This window comes from Megascapheus bottae, chromosome 14 (genome assembly GCF_031878675.1).
Source record: "Megascapheus bottae isolate mThoBot1 chromosome 14, mThoBot2.hap1, whole genome shotgun sequence".
Taxonomy (NCBI): Eukaryota; Metazoa; Chordata; class Mammalia; order Rodentia; family Geomyidae; genus Megascapheus; species Megascapheus bottae.
In genome coordinates, this window is record NC_143522.1 from 28,889,031 (window position 1) to 28,910,093 (window position 21,063).

At 56.6% G+C, this 21,063-nt stretch overlaps 1 protein-coding gene across 1 annotated transcript in view; it reads right to left on the minus strand.

Moving 5' to 3' along the window:
• Positions 1 to 1,575: 1,575 nt before the first annotated feature.
• Positions 1,576 to 21,063, minus strand: part of Ccdc85c (coiled-coil domain containing 85C) — a 71,082-nt gene continuing 51,594 nt past the window's right edge. The window contains exons 2-6 of the mRNA XM_090344808.1: positions 18,236 to 18,309; positions 7,160 to 7,264; positions 3,034 to 3,129; positions 2,540 to 2,638; positions 1,576 to 2,053 (exon numbers count right to left, since the gene is read on the minus strand). Of these exons, the coding sequence (XP_090200934.1) occupies positions 1,964 to 2,053; positions 2,540 to 2,638; positions 3,034 to 3,129; positions 7,160 to 7,264; positions 18,236 to 18,309 (464 nt within the window). The 3' untranslated portion in view covers positions 1,576 to 1,963. The remainder of the gene's footprint in view (positions 2,054 to 2,539; positions 2,639 to 3,033; positions 3,130 to 7,159; positions 7,265 to 18,235; positions 18,310 to 21,063) is intronic.

Here is a 21,063-nt window from a genome sequence, read left to right on the forward strand (position 1 = left end):
CCCCTCACAGTGGGTCTCACAGTGGGCCGGGAGCCCATGCAGGCGGTTGGGGATTCAAGATCTAGACTCAGCATTAGGAATGGGGTGGGGTCTGTGAAAGGCCCCTAGGGGAATCTCAGAGCTGAGGTTCCAGAAAGGTCACCTAGTGTCCCCCTGAGCTGTGGCCTCATGCTCCCTGCGTGGGAGCCCCACCTGGCCATCCCAGCCTGGGCTCCCACTGGGCTGCTGGCTTATGGAGGAGGGATCTCCAGGAATGCCCCCCGGGTGCCTCTGCTGGAAGCTGCTTCCCTGTGTTCTTTCCTAGCAGGTCTGCAGTCACCAAGAGCCTGGACTTATTGCTTATTTCAGTGGTAGGCACGCCATCCTCATCCAAACATGGCCCACCAGGGCTCCAGGAACTGCCTCCTGCCCCTGTGCACCCACACCCAGGAATGCCCCACCTCCCTGGCCTCCAGGAAGGGGCTCACTAGCCCAGCTGCTTGAGGCAGGCATGGCCCAGTGCCATTACCTGCAGGTCAGATGGGAAGGTCACCGCTAGGAACAGCAGGAGCTGCACACTTGTATCCCCACCCCAGTCCCGGGCCACTGAGGCCATCAGCCTCCATCTGCCCTGTCCCAGCCCACCCTGCAGGATGGACGAGACCTCTAGCTTTCCAAGTGCTGGCTTGTGTGAAGCTCTAAGTACCACTAGAAGAGTGAAGACAGTGGGGAACTGGAGAACTGCTCCAGGGGCTACTGGCAGTGTGACACAAGTGTCACAGTGGCCTGGCCCCTCAGGCGTTAGCTCTCCTTTGCAGTGTACCACACCACCACCTCTGTGGGACCACGTTTTCCTCACACAAATTGAAACACTTTCCTAGCACACTTTCCAGTGTCTGTGTGACCATTTACACTGAACGTCTCATTTGATCCCAGGGCCACAGCTGAGGACCTTGAGGCTCAGGGAGGGAGTGGCCTGGAGGAGATCAGAGCAGCCAAAGTGAGATAGGTGTAGCTCACTCACCAGCCACCTCCCTACAGGTCCTCCCCCATTGGATCTGAAGCCGAGAATGGCAAGGCCATTTAGAGCCCAGTGGTGTCATTCAATAGAGTCTCAGGAGACCCTGTTTTCCCAACAGGGATCCTAAAGAAGCACAAATGAAACCAGAACCAAGTGAGGCTCCTTTCTTCCCTGGGAGAACAAGACTGGCCACAGGCAGCCCCTGACACCTGCCTACTGAGACCAGAGGCGTGGCCAGCCTTAGGAGAAGCCACAGTTGACAGTGACCCAGCCATGGCCCTGCCCTGTAGCCCACCCAGAAAGAGATGTGTTCAGCTCAGACAATTCAGGGCCTTCCTGTGCCCATGTAAACACAGAAGGCCTCTGAGCAGAAGGGCCTGGAATGGTTCTGCCTGGCAGGGTCAGGGAGACCTTGCAACGGGTCGGGGAGTCTGAGAGGCATCATAATTGATGAATGCTACAAGCTGGATGCCAATCCCTCAGAGAGTGACCTGAGCTCCAGGGCTGAGGGTCAGGAAGGGCCTGGGAGGCCTGGAGCCACCTCCTGCCAGCCATGGACTTGGTCAGTTCCTTGTCCACGAGACATGGTCCCAGCCTGAGCAGCGGATAAGCGTGGCCCCGGCATGAGGATTCTGATTCTGATGGCCTCTGTCCAGGGTTGGGCCACCAAGGGATGGAAGGCTTGATGAAATGCTCTTGATTGAAGGAGAGACACTGCAGGGACTGGGCCTGGCATCTAGCAGCCTTCAGCCTCTTGCGAATGGAGCCAGGGCCCTGAGGGAACGAGGCTGCCCAGGCTGCTCTCCCCATTTGCTGGTGTGGGACGTGGGCGATGGAGGCCTGGCCGTGTCACACCATAGCAGCCAGGGAAGCTGTGTCCTATGTACAATTCACACAGGGAAGGACAGGAGGGGCTAGGCCCGGGACCCCAGGAGGGCAGTCCATGTCCATGAAAGAATGGCCCTACAAAGGTCCCTTGAACTGGTTCCCAGACAGGTGCTGCCGAATGGAGGGCTTGGAGCTGGCGGCATCACCCAGTTTCCTCCAGACGACCTGCAGAGGGGCACGGAGGTGAGCTGAGGGCTCAGGGCAAGACAAACAATGTCCCTGGGCTCCTTCCTACTTCCTTATAACTTGCTCTGCCAAATAACTCAGGTCCTTAATCCCTGGGTACCAAGGAGAGAAGCAGGCCAGGGGAAGCTGAAGGGGATGAGACATTGTCTCTGCCACCCTCTTGGTCCCGCTGACCCACATGAGCACAGTGAAATGCAGGCTCAGCTCACAGCTCCACCGTGGTAGCTGTGGCCCCAGGAGACAGTGAAAAGGTACAGTTCAGAACCAATCTAAGTCCCAGGCCCAAGCCTTGCGAAATCTCCCTATGCAGAGCCCCAGGCGTGGCCCGTAGGGAAGGACAGATCTGGGGAGGGGGTGACAGACCAGTGCTCCCACAGTCTCCACGCCTCCCAGGCCATCTAGGCCACTCAGCTACGGCATGCAGGGAAGGGTGAGACCCCCAGCCCAGCCCAGGAAGTGCCTTACGTTGCACATCTCTCGGACGATGGCCTTCTCTTTCTCGCTCAGGTCCTCCTCGCAGCTGTCCTGGAGCTGCCGGTCCAGGTTCTCATGCACCTCCAGGACCTGAAAGGAACAAGGCCCAAGAGAAGGATGACCAGGGGACAGATGGCAGTTATAGTGTGTGGCAGTCATTACTGTACGCCGTCTAGTGGACAAGGGGAGGGAGGGGGCTGGGAACAGAAGAGTGAGCTGCTGCACGGGCACAGCAGACATGGCAGCCCCATGACACCTGTGCCCAGAGGCTGAGGCTTGCTTGACTAGCTTCGGTCCCCGCCCCACTCGTGTCAACCACTCCCCCTCCCCAGTCTACAACAGAGACCTAGTTCCCTGGCTGCAGTGACTTGGGGTGGACAGGTGACACACCTGTGATCACACCCAGCACAAGGGCTCTTCACTGTACCTCACTCCACCTGCAGACCCCAGTACCCCAGACCCCGTGCTGCAGCAGTTGCCCTTACCTTCATGGCATGCACGACAGCCTCGGGCTTCTGTCCGGCGGAGCTGTAGCCCGTGGGGGGCGGCGAGGGCAGCTCTGGGGCAGGGCAGGTGGGGCCCTGTGGGAGGAATCACACTTGAGCTCTGTCTCCCAAGTGCCAGCCACAGGTATGACTGGCGGTGCAGATTGTGTATGGCTGCAAGGGGGGAGGCAGCTGAGGGCACAGGCACCTGGGGAGCCTGGCCCTGGCTGGCCTGCCCACCTCAGCAAATCTGCAGATGACCTGGTCCGGTGTGGGATAGAGGCCAGGCGGCAGTGCATGCGGGACCCTCAATCTGCTTTGTGACCGCAGGGACAGTTAGAAGGGCCAGAATTTCAGGACACAGCATGGTGAGGAAGAAACGGGCAAAACCACTACCCACGACCCAAGGTCACTCACCCTCCTGGGTCCTGCTTCCCCACCCTGGGAATTGGGGGGAAGAGGGGTCCCCAGCGGTACACCTCCACCCAACAATCCTCTCCAGGAGGCTGTTGACACAATGAATTTCCTTCTGCCTTGGGCTGCAGAATAAAGACCCAGGACAAATGGGGCGCAACAAGAGGCACCCCAATAGGCAAGGAGATGACCCTGAAGACAAGGTTAGAGATTGCTCAGCTCCTATGTACACGGGACTCCTGTGTATAATTAACCAGCAAAAAGCCAGGAATTGAGGCATGGCTCAAATGGTAGAACACCAGCCATGAATGAAAAAAGCTGAGAGAACTGCGAGCTCTAGCACCAGCACACAATTTAAAATGGAAAAAGCAGCTATTTCCTTCTCAGGACATGACCTGGAAACTCCTCTCGGCTACACGGCCATCCAGAGCCGAGTGAACAGTGCTGTCCCTCCAGATGCTGCCCAGACAAGACCACATCTCGGGCTATCACATCAGCCCAGAGCCTCCCACTGCCCTCTACACTCTCGGAGTTCGCCACCCACTCTGCAGGCCACACAGCCTTGGGGTCCCTGAAAGCCAGGATTGAGCAAGGTTCCTCTGGCCCGTCTTGAATTTATTATCCTCACCTAGATAGGAAAGTCCCAGCAGGCATTCAGAGTCCCAGGGGATGCAGGAGGCCTTCCTGGGCCAGCCCAGGCTACCTAAGCTCTGCTGCCCGGGCCTGCCAAGTGGGAAAACTACTTGCAGAGTATCCTCTCTGAAGCCACCCAGACTAGAGCAGGGTGTACAACCACCATTGACCAGCAGGGGGTGTCCGACACACACACACACACACACACACACACACACACACACACACACACACACACACACACACACACACACACACACACACACACACACACACACACACACACACACAGTGTTGGCACTTCACCCTGGACAGCACTGCCACATAGTCCCAGGTAAGACGCTGTACCAGCTGGCCCTGGCACCTCTGGACTATGTCCTTAACTACCTACCCCATGGGACCATGAAGGTCCAGGACTGATTCCCAGAGAAGCAGCACAGGGATGCAGGGAAAGGGGGCTGGTACAACCAGCCTTCCTGGTCTGCCTCGCCCCTTGCCACACGCCACAGCAGCGGGCCCTGGGCTTTCCTGAGGACGCTGGCCACCGCACAAGCATATTTAAGGATTGATTACAGCAAGGGGATGGCACCAGGACGCCCATCCCCTTGGACCAGGCCACCTCCCACTGCCAAACACCTGACACCGGCCAGGGAGGCCACTGAGTGCCTAAGGCCACCCATCAGGCAGATGCTTTTTCCACCAGCTCATTTCACAGGCGGCCAAACAGGCTGAGAAAATGGCTTGCCCAAGTCTAGCTAGCACAAACAAGGGGCTGGACCTGGAACCAGGAACTGTACAGGAACACCAGAGCTGACGCCAAAACTGGGGAGCACAGTGCCTGTCAGAGGCACCCAACAGCAAATACATGAGTGCACATGAAACACTACCTATGAAAGCCCAACATCCCAATACCCACAGATGAATATGTGACTGAACAGCCTGCCCAAAGCATCAAGGGTGATGCAGGTCTGAACCATGACACATCAGGGCAGGCAAATCCAGCACCAGCTAGCCAATCACCAGCCAGCGGCTGGGCCTGAGGAGGGGCAGGGAGGGGCTCCTGAGGACTAAGGGATTTCTTTGTGGGAAGATGTTCAGTTGTCATCACTCATTATACAGTGCTAAAGTTTACTTCAAAATAAACACTGGGTTGATTCAAAAACACAGTCAAGCCAGGCACTGGTGTCTCACACCTATAATCCTAGATACTCAGAAGGCTGAGATCTGAGGATCAGTTCAACAACAGCCCAGGCAGGAAAGTTAATGATACTCTCATTTCCAATGAACTAGTGAAATGGCAGAAGTGGAGTCGTGGCTCAACTGGTAGAGCATCAGCCTTAAGTGAAAAAGCTAAGGGAAAGTGCTCAGGCCCTGAATGCAAGCCCCAATATCAGCATTAAAACAAAACGAAAGCTAGAAGCCAGCGGCTCATGCTTATAATCCTAGCTACTCAAATCCAGCCAGGGGGGAAGGAAAGTCTGTGAGACTCTTATCCCCAGTAAGCTAATCAGAAAAAGTCCAAACTGGCACTGTGGCTCAAGGGGTAAAGAACTAGCCTTGAACACAAACAGGCTCAGGGATAGCACCCAAGGCCTCAGAGTTCACCACCCAGGACCAGCAAAAAAAAAAAAAAGCACAAAGATCAATTTCCCAAGGGCCAGTCAGAAAGCTTGAATATAAAAAACCACCCCTGCCCTGGGCTTAAAAATCAGGGGTCCATATAGCCAGTCACTGCATCAGCTCAGTGAGTCAGGCTTGGACTCAATGCCATCCCTGAGCCCATGACCCACAGGTGGCCCAGGTGTGGGGTAGGGGGTTCCAGGCAGTCCCAGCAGTCGAGGAACCTTCCCTCAGGGTCAGTGCCCGACAAAGGCTCTCCAAGGCCCAGCTAGGCCCAGGGCCCTAAGCCTGGACCTATTCCACAAAGCCTGACCTCTGCCCCCAGTGGGGTTTAGGATCGTTTGTTTCTGACTGGCCTGTGGGACACCTCACTCAGGACCTTCCTATTCCCAGGTAGGTCCCACTGCTCCTATCTCAGTGAGCAGAGGACCCCCCCCCCAGCCCCCACAGACCCTTAACCTCTAGCCACAAGAGGGTACTAGTATGCCCTAGCCATTGGGGTCTGAAGTTCAACTCCCAAGGCCTCCTCCGGGGGGCCTCCGCTGCCTATCCGCTAGCCTGGGGTGTGGCCCTCAGGGGCTACAGTGAGCCAGCACCTGGCTGGCTGGCCCATCCCCAGAGCCAGCACCTCTAGGGGCTGTTAGTCCCCATGTCGTCATAATGGAGGGAAACGGGGAGAGGCAGGGGGAGGAAGGCTGGGAGCCAGCACCACCTCATTTGTCAGCCCTTCGTCACAAGGCAATTAGAGCCTCACTGGGCCGCAGGACTCCTGGATAAATATTTGGATTCTCTGCCCTCATCAGCGTCGCCAGCTGCATTCCTGCAGGCCCCGACCACCTTCTGCACTGCTGCAGCCCTGCAAGGCCACTGAGGGCCGAGGACAGAGAGCAGGAAAGCCCTGGGGGATTGGACTCCATGATGGTGCCAGGCTCTGCTGTCACAGGGGGTGACAGGCACACCACACACAGGACGTGGCCACTGCAGCGCGGGCAGGCAGACCCGAGACCCAGTGGGAACACTGGGACAGAGCCACCAACATGAGCTCCCCCGCCCTCCCTGCAGAGTCTGGGTAGCAACTGCCACCTCCAAGCTCAGGACCACAGCATCCCCACCCTGCCGGACCCAAAGAGTGACACCCGCTAGTGGGCTGCAGAGACGACCTGCACTGCAGATGTCCTGAACCACCCCCCCCCCCAGGCTTTACCTCTGATCTCCACGCTGGGCCCTCACAGGACTCCAAAGTCTAGGGGGTCTGGGACCCCTTCCCCAGAAAGTGGAGGTGAGGAAGGCGCTACTGGCCTAAGCCCTGGCAGAAGCTGCCCTGGACACAGCTGGACACTAGATGGCCTGGGTCTTGGCTTTATCACAGGCCAAGCACGGCAGCCTGGAGTTGGGACCAAAGACTCTGAAGACACAGAAGCAGGAACTCTGGGGAGAGGGGCAGGTGGGGGACACTTACGTTCTGTGGGATATCCTGGTAGGAGGGCGGCAGCAGTGCAAGCTGGGACTCAGAGTGGTATGGTGAGAAGCCCTTCCGCAGAGTACGGAACTCTCCAGAACCCACCTGACACAGTGAAGAGGGAAAGAGGTCAGACCACGAGTCCAGCAGGGGGCCAGGGTCTTTGTCAGACCCCTGTTGAGGTGTGCCCTGGTCCAGGCATGGCACCCTAGGCATAGCACCCTCAGCTCCCTGAGGCACCACCCTGTGCCTTCCCTTCCCGTCCTCTTTCTCTGTCCTCACCGTACACCCGCCAGGCTTGGCCTCTCACTGCTGGGTAAATGGGTAGACAGACGAAGTGAAGATGGGAGGGACCGCTGCTCCAGCATCCCCCATGGGGGGGGCCCCCACGGGCCCCCACCCCTCCCCAGAGACATCCTCTCCATCCCCTGGGCTGAGTCTACCAGCAAGGCTTCCACCTCCTTCCCCTCTCCTGTCCCTTGCAGGATGAACATGCCCAGGGCTCAAGCTGCCACCACCGCTGGACAGGGAGCTCCCCAGAGCAGCTCCTGGTTCTGTCAAGGAGCCAGTGCCACTGGACACCTGATCAGCACCACCAGTAGGGCAGGGAGGGAGGGAGGAAGGGAGGGAGAGAGGGAGGAACAGAGGGAGGGAGGGAGGCAGGCCAGGCCAGTGCTGGCCTTAGGAGGTTCCCAAGGGCAAAGAGAAGCCCTGAGGAGGGAGCTGGGAGCAGAGCAGGCCAGGATTCCAGGATTCCCCAGTCCCCCAGGTGCTGGAAGGGGATGGGAGCGGCTGGTGCCGGCTGGCAGCCTTTGCTCCACACTGAGACTTTCCTGGCTCAACTCTTGTCTACTTCAAAGGAGCTGAGAGGGAGCCCTGAGGCAGATAAAATGCAGCAGAATGGAATGGCCATAAATCAGCAGGCCATGGAGTTCCCCTGCAAACCCAGCCAGGAGAGGCCGGCTGGGCTGCAGCCCTGTTTGGGGGACCCTCCCCGCTTCAGCAGACCCTCACCCAGCCTGGGAGGGACCCTCCCCCTCCCCCCCCCCCGCACACACACACCCAGCTGGCCTCCTACCATGCCAAGCCCCCCATTCCTCACTGACTGTAGAAGCCTCTGTTCTCCTCATCCCCACCAGATCAGCCAGACCTCCAACCAGCTCCCCCCCACACTCTCCCCCCCCACTCTCCCCCACCGTCCTCCCCACGGCTCTCCTCTCCCAGGCTGGGCTTTGACCTTCAGCAAGTGCAGTTCAGGAGTTCAAGCTCGGGGACAAGCTGCCCCAGGAACCTACCAGGGAGTAGATGAGGTAGGACAGGTTGGGCAGTCTCTCATCACCACCCAACCAGACACTTGTCACAGCCCAGCCCCAAGGGAAGCCACCAAGACTGCACCGAGGTCAGTGCACTCTGCTGGGGTCCTGGAGCTGTCTCCTGAGGCTTGGGAAGCCCTGGGTGGGACAAAAGCAGAGAGCAGTGGAACCCACCCTCATGAGGTGACTCCAGAAGTGTGGCGGCCTCTCAGCAAAGTCCCCAGGGGCTTTGGGCATCAAGAAGGACCTCCGTGCCCTCCCAGAATCACATCGAAGGGTTAAAAAAGGCCACTGAATGTCAAGTCTCCCTGGCCACCGAGTGTCCCCCAGGTTGAGGAAAGAGGCACCCTCCATCTGAGCACAGTATTCCTCCCTGGTACAGGGCTGACCCCACTTCTCACCCAGCGCTCCCTGGTTCTATTCAGAGTGACTGCCAGATCTGTCCTTTCCAGGGGGGAAGAGACCCCAGATCCACTTAAAGCCAAAAGTCCCCATCATCTCCCAGCAGCTCCTGGCACAACCAAGGTCTCCAGGCAAGAGCAGGCCCACATCCAGCAGCACACAGCTACAGTCGTGAGGGACCATGCTAATGCCATGCCATCACCCGGCAGGGCAGGCCCCACCACCTTGCCAAAGCTGCCAGAAACAGACAAAGGATGAGGTGCAGGGCACAGCCTGAGCCAGCACAGGAGAGACCACGGCCAGGCGGGACAAACCCACACTGGAGCCAGGCTCTCTTCCCCCACCCCAACACCAAGAAGGGATACTGTCTGGATAAGATTGCACTTATCCCCTCCCTCTTTGGTCCTCTACCACGTGCACACCTGAGGAGCCCTTTTCCACTATGGGAAACAACAGAGCACTGGCTTGTGCCTCCTCTAGCCCCTTGCCAGGTAATATGCAGGGAGAAGGCCTGGGGGCAGGGCTGTTTTTAATTAGTGGCATGCCAACTCCCATCCTGCCTTGGGATCCTGCCTCTATAAATATTTGCATGCTCACAGAACTTTATTAGCAAGCCACAGGGCCAGGCAGCAAAAATGCACAGATTCTCATTAAGGGGCGATGTGACTAATGATGCATCAAATGAGTAACCATTACTGCACTTAAATCCAAATTAAAAATCCTGCTACTGCCATGTTGAGCCCCTAGCAGAAAGAGATCCCTAGGTGTGGACTGTGGAGAGGATGCAGGAGCTGAACTTGATATCACACAGGGGTAGCCTTCCGCTTTACAGCTCATCCCCTGAGACAGTTCGGGACAAGGAGCAAGGTTTCCGGGGCCCTGTTCCACCGAGGCCCAGGGTGGAGGACACTGAGGCCTCTCCCAGAGCCCTCCTCACAGGCTGCTTGCTCAGCGCCTGCACCTGCTGCATGACTTCCAGCTACTGGGTCCTGGCCAGACTCTTGGGGGCAGGACTAGGCAGTCCTTCCCCTCCCTGCAGAGCCTCCAGGCTCACTGGAAGCAGCCCTGGAATAAACTGGTCATTGTCATAGGGGGTGGGGATGGGCTGAGCAGAAGGGGAGACATGAAGACATGAAGGCTGCAGCCCTCCCAGCCTGTGCATCTGGGAGGACTGGGGGCGGCACCCCTTCCTGGGCTCTGCTGGGGGTCTTCTCATGCCCCTTCTACTGCTTCCTCAAGCATGTCATCTGCAGGAGGCATCATGTATTCAGGAGCTTTCCAGCCACCCCCTCCCCAGGCACTATCCCTCTCAGACTGGGCAGAGTGGGTACTATGGTAGAAAGGTGCCAAGTGCCCCACTGGCAGCCTGCCCAAGTAGCCCACTCAGACCAGCAAGCCCAGAGCCCCAGACTATTTTAGGTGGTGCAAACAGGGCAGGACCCCTCAGTGAGGTCACCCAGCACTCGACTCCTCTGCCTGAAAAACCAGGTGCAGGGGCACACTGAGCGCCTGACCCAGTGGACTTGGCACCATTGGGCAAGGTTGAGGAGCCTCTTGACACAGGCAGCCACCCGTTCTACCACAGGAGGGGTGAGAAATGCCCAAATGAGCCAGGGCCTTGGGCAGCCACCATTGGCAAAATCGCTGCTCTGGGATGGATGGGACAAGACTGTCCACGGCCCTGTGACCATTCTGGAATTCGCAGGCTGGGGAGCTGGCGAGCACTCAGACCCCATTCTCTGCTAATCCCATCCCTCCAATGTGTCAGCCTCTCAGGGCCTGCTGAAGCGGGAAGGAGAACAAAGCAAAAAGAGACAGAAGACCCAGCCCCGTACCTACCAGTCCCTGGGCCTACTGGCCTCCTCCACCTCCTGTCCCTAGCCATGAAAGGAAGCTCGGTGGGGGGCCCCAGGACTGGTCAGTGACACGTCACCCATGACCTGGGTGCTGAATAATACCTAGCTCCACTCAGGGAATGCAGACCAGGCTGGTCCCTCAGGAAGCAGGGGCTCAACTACAGGACTTCCATAGGTCATTCTCCCACCAGGGACACTGTGACCACAGGAGAAGCTGGAACCACCCACTGGCCCGAGCTCCATGAGCTGATGCAGAGCAGAGCCTGGGATCCAGGCTGTCACTTGTCTCAGAGAGGTCCCTGGAACAGGAACTAATATATGAGGAAAGCTGAGCAAGGCCAACCACAGAACTGAAGGGGCTCCATCTGAGCCCATGGGGCATTCCGGGAGCATCTAGGAGTGGGATCCACACATCACTAGACTGACATGAAGGGGGGTGGTGTGGTGCTTATTACCTTGGTTTTTTACTGCCTTGGCTATAGCCCCACACCCAGTGCATGGCACACATCTAATTTTATTTTATTTTATTGCCAGTCTTAGAGCTTGAACTCAGGTACTAGGCATTGTCCTTGGGCTTTCTCAAGGCTCTCTACCACGTAAGCCATAGCACCACTTCTGCTTGTTCTGTGTATGTGGTACCAAGGAATCAAACCTAGGGTTTGTGCATACTGGACAAGCACTCTACCTCTAGGCCACACTCCTGGCCCCACACGGCTGAATTTTTATAAACCATGGCTCTCAACTGGGGGCGATCCCTGGAGATGTCTATGACATGTTTGTCACAAATGAAGTTGTAAGTGTATGCTAGGGAAGCTTCTTCACACCCGAGGATATACAGCACAGTCCCCACACCAAGAAGAACTTGCCCTGTGCATGCAGGGCTGAAGCCTGGCCCACAGTGGTGAAAGACCCCAGAAGGGCAGTGACAGGGAACAGACAGTCTGGGCAGCCATCTTAGGACTGGAAGAATGGAACAAAGATGAAGCCATCAGAAGCCTGAGGGATATAGGGACAATGGCCAGTACCCACCGGCCCCATCTCCCTGGGTCTCACAGCTGGGCACATGAGGGAGCAGAGTTGTCCCTGAGCCTCCCAGCTGCAGACCCTGCCCTGCTGGAGCTGACAGCAGCCCCAGGATCCACCCACAGAGCCGTTTACACGGGCCTCACAAGCTGCCTGACCCCAGCCCACTGGCTCACCCCACGGGCCGCACAGGGGAGGCCAGGCACTGACTGGCTCAACAGCTCACTGGTGTGGCCTTGGCAAAGCCATCCTCTGCCCTGGACCACAGGTTCCTGCCACAGAACCAAAACTGTCACCAGCCTTTGCCAGCTCAGGTCATCCAGTGGGAAGTAGGCAGAAAAGGGCTGCTTCGGCAGGCCTGTCTCAGCTAGTATTTTGTAAAACTGAGTGAATGCCAGTTCAGAGGGCAGATCAAGGCAGGAACGGTGCAGCCACCCCTGCTGGGGTGCAGCATCCAGGGAGGCACCGGGTGTCAGGAAAGGGAACACAGCAGACACTGCACAGCACTCACAGAGCAGCCTTCCCCCGCCCCCCAGCACCACAAGCCCCTCCCTCTGGCTCTACCTGCAGCCAACTCCTCGGGCGGCCATAGGGGCAGGGCAGCTGGAAGAAAGAACAGAGTTACCCAGCAGACTCAGGCAGGGCCCTCCTCTCTCCCCTGTCCTGTCCCTCGATGTCCTCTGGCCCAAAGCTGGGCATGGTGGCTTCCCCCTACTGAAGGTCAGAGATGACGTCCCAAAGCCATTCACAGGAGCTCCATGTTCTGGAAACTACCTGTGTAGCGACCTGTGCATCCTGACCTCATCCAAAAGCCTTCACAGTTCACCCCAAAGCTCAAGTGCTCCAAATGGCCTTCCTGCAGCCCTGAGGAGAAGCCCTAGGATAGGGAGGGGGTGGAGAGGCTTCCAAGAGGACTCAGCCAGCACGTACACTAGAGACCTGCAAGTACTTGTACAGAAGTGGCCCAGCAGCTACCTGGATGGGCCTCCGGCTTCGCCTTCCTGTGAGGAGAACTCATTTGCAGGCCATTAGGAACAAAGGGGCTGCTACTCTGCTCAAAGCCTGAGGCTTCTCCCTCATTAGCACTCAGATCAGATTAGGCATCGGGGATTAGCAGTGAGTTAGGGCTCCACTAATGTCACGAGCAGCTGCAGCCACCTCCCCAACTCCTCCCCGGGCAATTTCATGCCCCAAATCCCATTGCCAAAGCTGGCAGAAGGACCACCTGGACCAGGCCGTCTGTGACATGGCAGGCAGCACTCGGGTCAATTCCTACCACCACAGGACGCAGAGAGGTGCAGGCAGCAAAAGCCCAACCCCACTATGGCTGGGTTCATGGGAGTGACCTGCCAATGTCCTGGGCCTCCGTTCACACATACGCAAGGGGCACGCGCAGGTTGGTGAGGGGCGCTGAGGGTCCGAAGCCCACAGACACCATCACAATGGAAACCCAAATTCTCCTCACCTGCCTGGTACATTCTACACCTGCCCTTTAACTCTCTGAGCAATGGACATAGTGGGGCCATTACCTGCCCTGTTTCACATATGGAAAGTCTGAGGTAACAGAGAGGCTGTCACCTGTCTCATGCCACTCAGCTAAGAGTGACACTGGTGATCTGATCCAGACTGGCTCTGTCTGCAGTGGACACTCTCTAGGCCTCCAAGCCAGGGTAGGGTTATCTCCCATCCACAGCCTTGCTGGACAGACCATCTGCTTGGAGGCTGGGAGGCAGAAGTTCATGGGGTAGAATCTATCCTGACCAATAAACTAAGGCTTCTGCTAAGGACATAGCTTCCATAGCCACCCACTCCACGCTGCCCTAGGCAGACAGCAGGGAGACAAGGCAGTCAACCCCAGACGCCAGATGGCCACAACACGGACGCTCTAAGCTGGTTTACAAACAAGCACTTCCTGGATGGTGCTGATGAGCTGAACTGCCACCAGAGGAACAGCAAGGCCAGGGTTTCTGGAGGAGCCCAGGGGTCAGGACAGCCCTGACCTCCTCAGGGAGGCCGTAAGGGGTCAGTGAGGAGTTCAGCAAGAGGCTCCTGTCCTCTGGCCTGCCCAAAATGCAAAGCCACCACAGGGAGGGCCCAGGCATCAGGCTCTCAGGATGAGGAAACGGAGGCAGCATGGCCCCGGAAGCGTGCACTGGAGCATGCTCCATCATCTCTGAGCTGGGGGTGGGAGGAGTCACTGAAGACCAGGAGGCAAACCAGGCACCATGTGAACACTGGGGCAGGGACCTCTCCAGGCCCAAACCCGGGCCCTGCATGGGACAGGCTGGGCTGGGCCCCACCCCGATCCACATGCACAGGTCTTAACCTTCAGGACCTCAGAATGTGACCTGTTCATACAAGTCAGCAGTCCAAGTGAGATGAGCAGGTGCCCTCGTCCCACGTGAGCAGCATCCTCAGGAAAGGGCAATTAGGACAGAAGCACAGACAGAAGGATATAACGACACCACGTGCAAGCAGGAGCCTGCCCTGCCAACACCTTGAGCTTAGACTTCCAGCCTCCAGAACTGAGAGAAGTTGTAGGTGTTATAGCAGCCAAGCAAACTAACCCAGCACCCATGCCAGGAATTCCTCATCTATTGGGGCCTCCAGTTCCCTACCTGTGCAACCTTTACTCCTGAGCCATTGTCAGGGACCCTGCACTCCTGACAGGACAGGAAAATAATGGGCACAGGGATGGGGGTGCTAGGGCACTTCACAGCCACTAGTCCCAGACCACTACCAGCCACAGGCTGGCGAGCCAGGGGGCTAGGACACAGGGCTGCAGGGTCTTTTGTGAAGCTGGCTTTTCAGTGCTGCCCTGGAGGCTTTATTTATCAGCCCAGCAGGGGGCTAAGCAGAGCCGCAGCATCAATTATAGCCACCACCACACCCCTCCACACACTTGGGCCCGGCACAGAGAATCCACAGGAAAAATAATCATGTGTGAGGAGTCTCAAGATGAATCATCTCAGAGGAAGCAGCTGTGTTGACGAAATTTTAAAGCCAACATGAGAAGGAAAATAGGAGCTGCAATACAAGAATTTAGCCTGTGAACTCTATGGCACATTCTTCATTAAAGCTATTTTGGAGTTAAATAGAGGCCATGGAGATGGGGCCAGTGGGAGACAGGAAGCTCAGAGGCTCTCTGATTTCTCACCCAAGGCAACATCACCTTACAATGTTGCACAGTAAGATGCCTCTTTCTGCTTCTTCCCAACCTGCAGGTTCCCTACTTTGTACTTGAACCCGGGGGGAGATTGCACGATTAGATTTCACTGACAAGTTGTATATGCCAGTATCATGAATTTCACAGGGGACAGCCATGAAGCTGAAAACTACTAAGTCTTATTACATCGCTCAAGGTGCCCAGACATACTGACTATAGAAGCTGGCTCAAGTGGTACAGCACCAGTCTTGGGCCCCAAAAAAAAAAAGCACAGAGGGCACAAAGGCTCTGAGGTCAAGCCACCTGTACCAGCCCAAACTCATGCAGCAGAAGCATGGTTATCTGCAGTGACTGAACCCTCATGGCCTGGCAAAGGAGCCTGCTTATTAGACAAGGAAGTACAAGTTTCCCCTGTTACTAGTCTAGAAGACAGAGGGAAGGGCTCTCCCCAAGGTACATTCACTCATGTCAGCTCTGTGTGTGTGTGTGTGTGTGTGTGTGTGTGTGTGTGTGTGTGTGTGTGTCTGTCTGTCTGTCTGTCTGTCTGTCTGTCTGTCTGTCACAGGCACAATCACACAATCACTGAGACTTTGCAGCTTGTCCTAGAGCAGTCTATAGCTCTGGAGGGCTAAGGCCAGGATCCACAGAAAAGAACACAACTGGACAGGACAGGACAGGACAAGATGACAAGACAAGACAGGACAAGACAGGACAAGACAGGACAAGACAGGACAGTCAGACCATGAAATCTCAAAGCAAGAGCAGACACACCCAAAGGATCTCAAAGAGGGCTCCAGCAGTGCAGACAGCCAGGGAAAAGGCTCAGTGACCCACCTCCCAGGGCTCTTCGAATGAGTTTTCTATCTCACTGTGGACAGATCCCTGTTACAGTGCTTCCTGGATGCCTGCTGGCCTCCAGCAGCCCCTTCTGTCCACTAGCTAGACTAGACACTTCCTGCAGGCAGGCTCTGCCTGGTCTCACCTGTATGCCCAACATGAAGCACACAGCAGAGATCCAATACGCAGAGTGGGAAGAGTACCCATTCTACAGAGAACCTCTCCCCAGAGGGACAAAGCCGGCGTCTTCGAGGCCTCCCCAGGAAGCTAAGAGAAGACAGAGCATTGTTACCAGGACGCCCTGAGCAGGCCAGAGGCCGCTACCCTCTCTCTGCCTTTCCATCTCTTCTTCCTTCCTGGCCCCAGGCAGCAAGCCCTCGCCACATCAACAGCACCCACACACCCTCAAAGCCAGATCTGGCCCGCCAGAGTCTTGCCCATGACCAGGGAGCCTCATCCGGCTCTAAGATGATCCTCTGTAGACAATGGAGCCCCCCTACTATACAGAGGTATAGGGACACAGCAGGGGCACTCCATGCTGAGGATAACCTCTTCTTAGATGCTGAGTGTGGCTGAGTGGGACACCCTGGATAAAAGCTGTGCCAGAGCCCATGCTGGGGAGGAAACCAGCAGTAGAATCTCTTCCTGTGCTACCAGCCCCAGCCACCACCACTGAGACAGGCAAGCTCAGCTGCATAGATGGAGAGCATAAGTTGTACTACAGAAATCAAACACCTGAAGCACTTCCGCACAGAACCATCTGAGCTCCCTGAACTTGAACCTAGCCACAAGCCAGGAAGAGGCAGGCCTCTGCGCTTAAATCCTATTCTGACTGCTTATACCCAGCAAGCCTGGGGCCAGGCAAGAGCCAGCACCAATCTGGAGAAAGGGATCAAGCTGTGGACACAAGGAGGTGAGGAAATGTGTACCACTGCTGCCGCCAGGGGGCAGCTCAGGGCAGGCCTGAGAGATCCGGACCCAGACATAGGCACGTCACAGTGCAGGCACGTCGTTGCCTCTGCCTGTGAGGTGGGAAACAAGTGGACACTCCTGTGGCTCAAGGACTGAAGATAGCAGCTGCTGCCCGTGGCTTTCATGCACACCACATGCTTGTCCATCACGTGGTGGCTTCAGGACCACAAGCAAGTTCCTGAATGGACTACAGAGCATGCTCCCCAAAAGAACAGCCCAAAGTGGGAGCTTTAGCTCAACAGGACTGAAGAAGGGCTGGATGGGGCAGGCTCCAGCCACTAACCCAGCAGAGCAGCCCAGCTCCTGAGACCCTGGAGGGGCGGGTCTCTTCCCTATGTACTAGATGGGAACCATCTCCCAAGCAAAGGCTCCCCCATCATGCTAACCTGCCAACCCCACAACTCCTGGTATTGTTTCTGCCTGTAGAAACTGCAGTCCCCTCCCCTCCCCCACACACATACAGAATGTTGGAGTCGAGGAAGCCCCACTCCCACCAGGTGAGACCCACCTTCACCTTGCCCTTTCCAGTCTTGGGGAACCAGCCCCTTCTGCCACACACTGATGAAAAATCAGTCTTGCACATGTGTGCTTCTGGGCACCAGCGCTTGTGTGTGGAGGTCACGGGAAGTGGGGACAAGGGAAAGGCCCCAGCAGGGGATGGAGATGGCACCTTACTCCCTGCTCAGAGCCCTGAGCCTCCCAGCAGCTCCTGGGATAGAGGGGCCCATAGGCCTCCTGAGCCTGCTAGTGGGCACTAAGCCCAGTGGGTCGCCTGGCAACAATGCCAGGCATCTGAGTTATCCCTGGAGTTGGTTCCCAGAGAAACGCTTTCAGCATCCAGGACACCACTTGGGGACCCATGGGTATAGCAGGGGCGGGGGGAGCTAAAATGAAGCCAGGAATACGTGTGAGAGGAGTGGAGGCTCAAGGGGTTGCCCAAGCCATCTGGACCCCAGGCAGCCCCCCTGCACCAGCTCCACCCAGCCACAGGGCACGATGGGCACTACCCCTCTCACTATCCTGACCACCAAGTCCCTCACCCACATCCCAGGGTCTCCAATGATGCACAGGCTGTACACGACAGCTTCAGCTGTTCATGGGGGCAGGGCCAGATCCAGAGGCAGGAGCGTGAACCCCAACCCAGAGAGGAATTTGGCACAAGTCCAGTGTGTCAAGGAGATGAGAAGAGGGGGCTCTGTGTGGGTCTGCCAGCCCATGTGGCCCTTTTCTTTACCAATTATATGATACACCACCCCCCTCCCCCGGCTGGGGCCCAGTGCCAGGCTCTAGAGTTCCCAGACCACAGAGGGAAGTGCTATAGTGTGATCTGAAAGCCTCAGCAGCCCTGGCACCAGGATCACAATTAGGCCAGGGACCTACACCTTTCAGGAAGCAGTGACCATGGGTGGCCAGGGTGAAGGGACCTCTAGGTGGGCTGAGGTTGGGATGGGCACTAGAGAGGCAGGGCTGGAGTAAAGAACCCCCCCCCCCGCCACAGTCAGCCTACCTGTGGAAGAACCTTGTCACCCTCCAGCAGTTTCACCTTGGTCTCCAGCTGTCTGATGTAGGTCGAGGAGGGATCTGGAGGACAGAAGACAGAGGCAGTGGAAGGCACATTAACCAACAGTAGATCTCTCCCCAGCACAGAATCCAGCCCCCACTCAGAGCCTGACTTCTGGGGTCTATAGGAAGCTGATGGAGGCCTCTTAGGGGACTCCTTCTGCTTCTAAGAAGTTTCAGGCCCCCAAAATGTTCTCATACACTCCCAAAGTCAAGGGACCACCACCCCACAGCCCAGAATCCGGGAAGCACCTCTCTACCATGTAGTGGGGAAACCAAGGCTCCTGAGCAGGCCAAGTATAACCGTCAATCTAGACTGAACTTGGTTGGATTGAGATACATTCAGGAGATTAATAAAGCTCAGTTCTGAGTGTATCTGTGAGGGAGTTTCCGGAATAAATTGAAAACTGAACAGAAACGACTAGCCCTGTAGCACCATCCAATCAGCTGGGGGCCTGCATGGAACAAAAGTCAAAAAGGGGGGCTAAGAATGTGGCCTAGTGGTAGAATGCTTGCCTAGCATCCATGAAGCTCTGGGTTTGAGTCCTCTGTACCACATACACAGGAAGTGCCAGAAAGTGACACTCTTGTGGTAGAATGCTAGCCTGGAGCAAAAGAAGTTCAGGGACAGTGTCCAAGCCTTGAGTTCAAGCCCCAGGATGGGGGGGGGGGGAATAGGAAAGGGAAGCAAGCCCACTTACTCAGCTCTCCTTTTTTCCCTCCCATCTCTCAGCTTCCTGGCTGTGGTGAGGTGAGCAGCCCTCTCTCTCTCTCTCTCCACCATACACTCCCAAAGCCATGTTACCCTGCCTCGCCTCTCACCTAAGGCAATCAATCCAGCTGACCTGAGACAGACACCTCCAAAACCACAAGCCAAAATAAACCTTTGTTCTTTTTATGTTGGTTTGGTCAGATATTTTGTCACAGCAACAAAAGTCTGACTAACACATCAAGTAAGCATCTGGAATCTCTACTCCACAGGCCTAATCCAGGGGCAAGCTTCTTACATAATCTGCATAAAGAACTTAAGATCCAATCTTACCTAGGAACTTCTTACACAATCCATACTCCAGGTGATAGCTGCCTTTCCTATGCCACTCCTACTGCTTAGACAAAACAGGAGCCAAGAGCTGGGCAAAATGCCCCAGCAAGATGCTTGAGGGAAACTCCCCAATCACGGGCCCCAGTTTCCTAGTGAGGATAGGGGAGGCCTAGGGGAGGATAGGAGAGCTCAGGGCCTGAGCACTGTCCTTGGACTTTCTCAAGGCTAGAGCTCTTCCACTTGAGCCTCAGCACCCCTTCCAGCTTTTTTCTATGTACGTGGTACTGAGGAATCAAACCCGGGTCTTCGTGCATGCTAGGCAAGCACTCTACCACTAGGCCAAACTCGCAGCCCACTTTTTTTTTTAATCACATCAGAAAAGCAGGCCATTTTCACTCTACCCACCCCCCACCATCCTTGCCACTCCTAAGCCAGCAGAGAAGCAGAGCTGCCCAGGCTAAGGAGAGAGCCTGCCTCCGTGGAGAGAAGAAGGCAGGACTCAGGCAGAGAGGGACAAGCACTGGGATCAAGGGGACTGCAGGATCTGTCCTTAACACCTCTTGGCACGGAGGACATGGGACGCCTCCCTGGGTAGCCACAGCCACCAGGCATAGGACAGATCGTGGCACTGACCAGGACTGTCTACCTCGTGGCTGGTCACCTCCTGCTGCCATATCCAACCCACCAGAGGGGATTTCTGCTTTTTTCTGGCCTGCTTCTCTGATGTGATGCAAGATCTTCCTGGGTTCATGGCCCAGCCCTCGACCTCAGAAGGCTCTGGGCATCAGATCCCTTGGCCAAAGCCTCAGGAGACTTGAAGGTGAGAGACGGACTCTAAAAGCTTCTATAAGCCCAGGGGGAGGGGGGGAGGGCTGCAAACATACCAAGAATGCCATGTTAACCATGAGAACAGGGCCGGGGGTTTGACCTAGTGGTAGAGTGCTTGCTACCACGCACGAAGACCCAGGCTTGGTTCCACACACCTGGAAAAAAGCCGGAAGTAGTTCTATGGCTCAAGTGGTAGAGCTCTAGCCTTGAGAAAGTACAAAGACAGTGCCCAGGCCCTGAGTTCAAGCCCCAGGACTGGCAAAAAAAAAACCAACCATGAGACCAGAGAAGCATCTGTCTATCACAAGGCCAATGTAACCCAAGAAGCCCAGGCCCAGCCTCCTTATGCATAGCAGGGGCTCACAGGTAGAGGAGAGACAGATGGGGAGCCTACAGTGCCCACAAATACTTCCCCGGGAATGCCCGGGCCCACACAGGTGCCCCTGCCCACTCAGCCCAGGCCCACAGGGCCTAGCAGAGACTCTAGTCCAGCCCCAGGGAAGAATGGGGGTGCCAGGAGCATGGCCCACTTGATGCAGGGGAGTTGCCAAACCAGAACCCTCCTCCTCGCTCCATTCCCAATAGCCAACAGTCACCTCTCAGGAATGTGGAGGTTCTAGAGGGTAGGGCGGCTCCTTGGCAAGGTCTGGCACACCACACCCTCTGCAATGACAGACCAACACAGGACAGCTTGAGTACTAAGCAAGGGGGGAGGGGGAGAGTCCGTCCAGGGTCTGCCCAGCAGCCAGCCTTCTGCCATCGGCCCTCGTGGCCTGGACATGGAGGCCGTCTGTGGAGGCCTCTGCGGTGATAGCTCTGTCCGGATCCTGTAAGCTGCTGGCTGTCGCTGCCACACCCAGCAAAACAGTGACCGCCATCCCCAAGACAAGAGACAGATGCCAAAG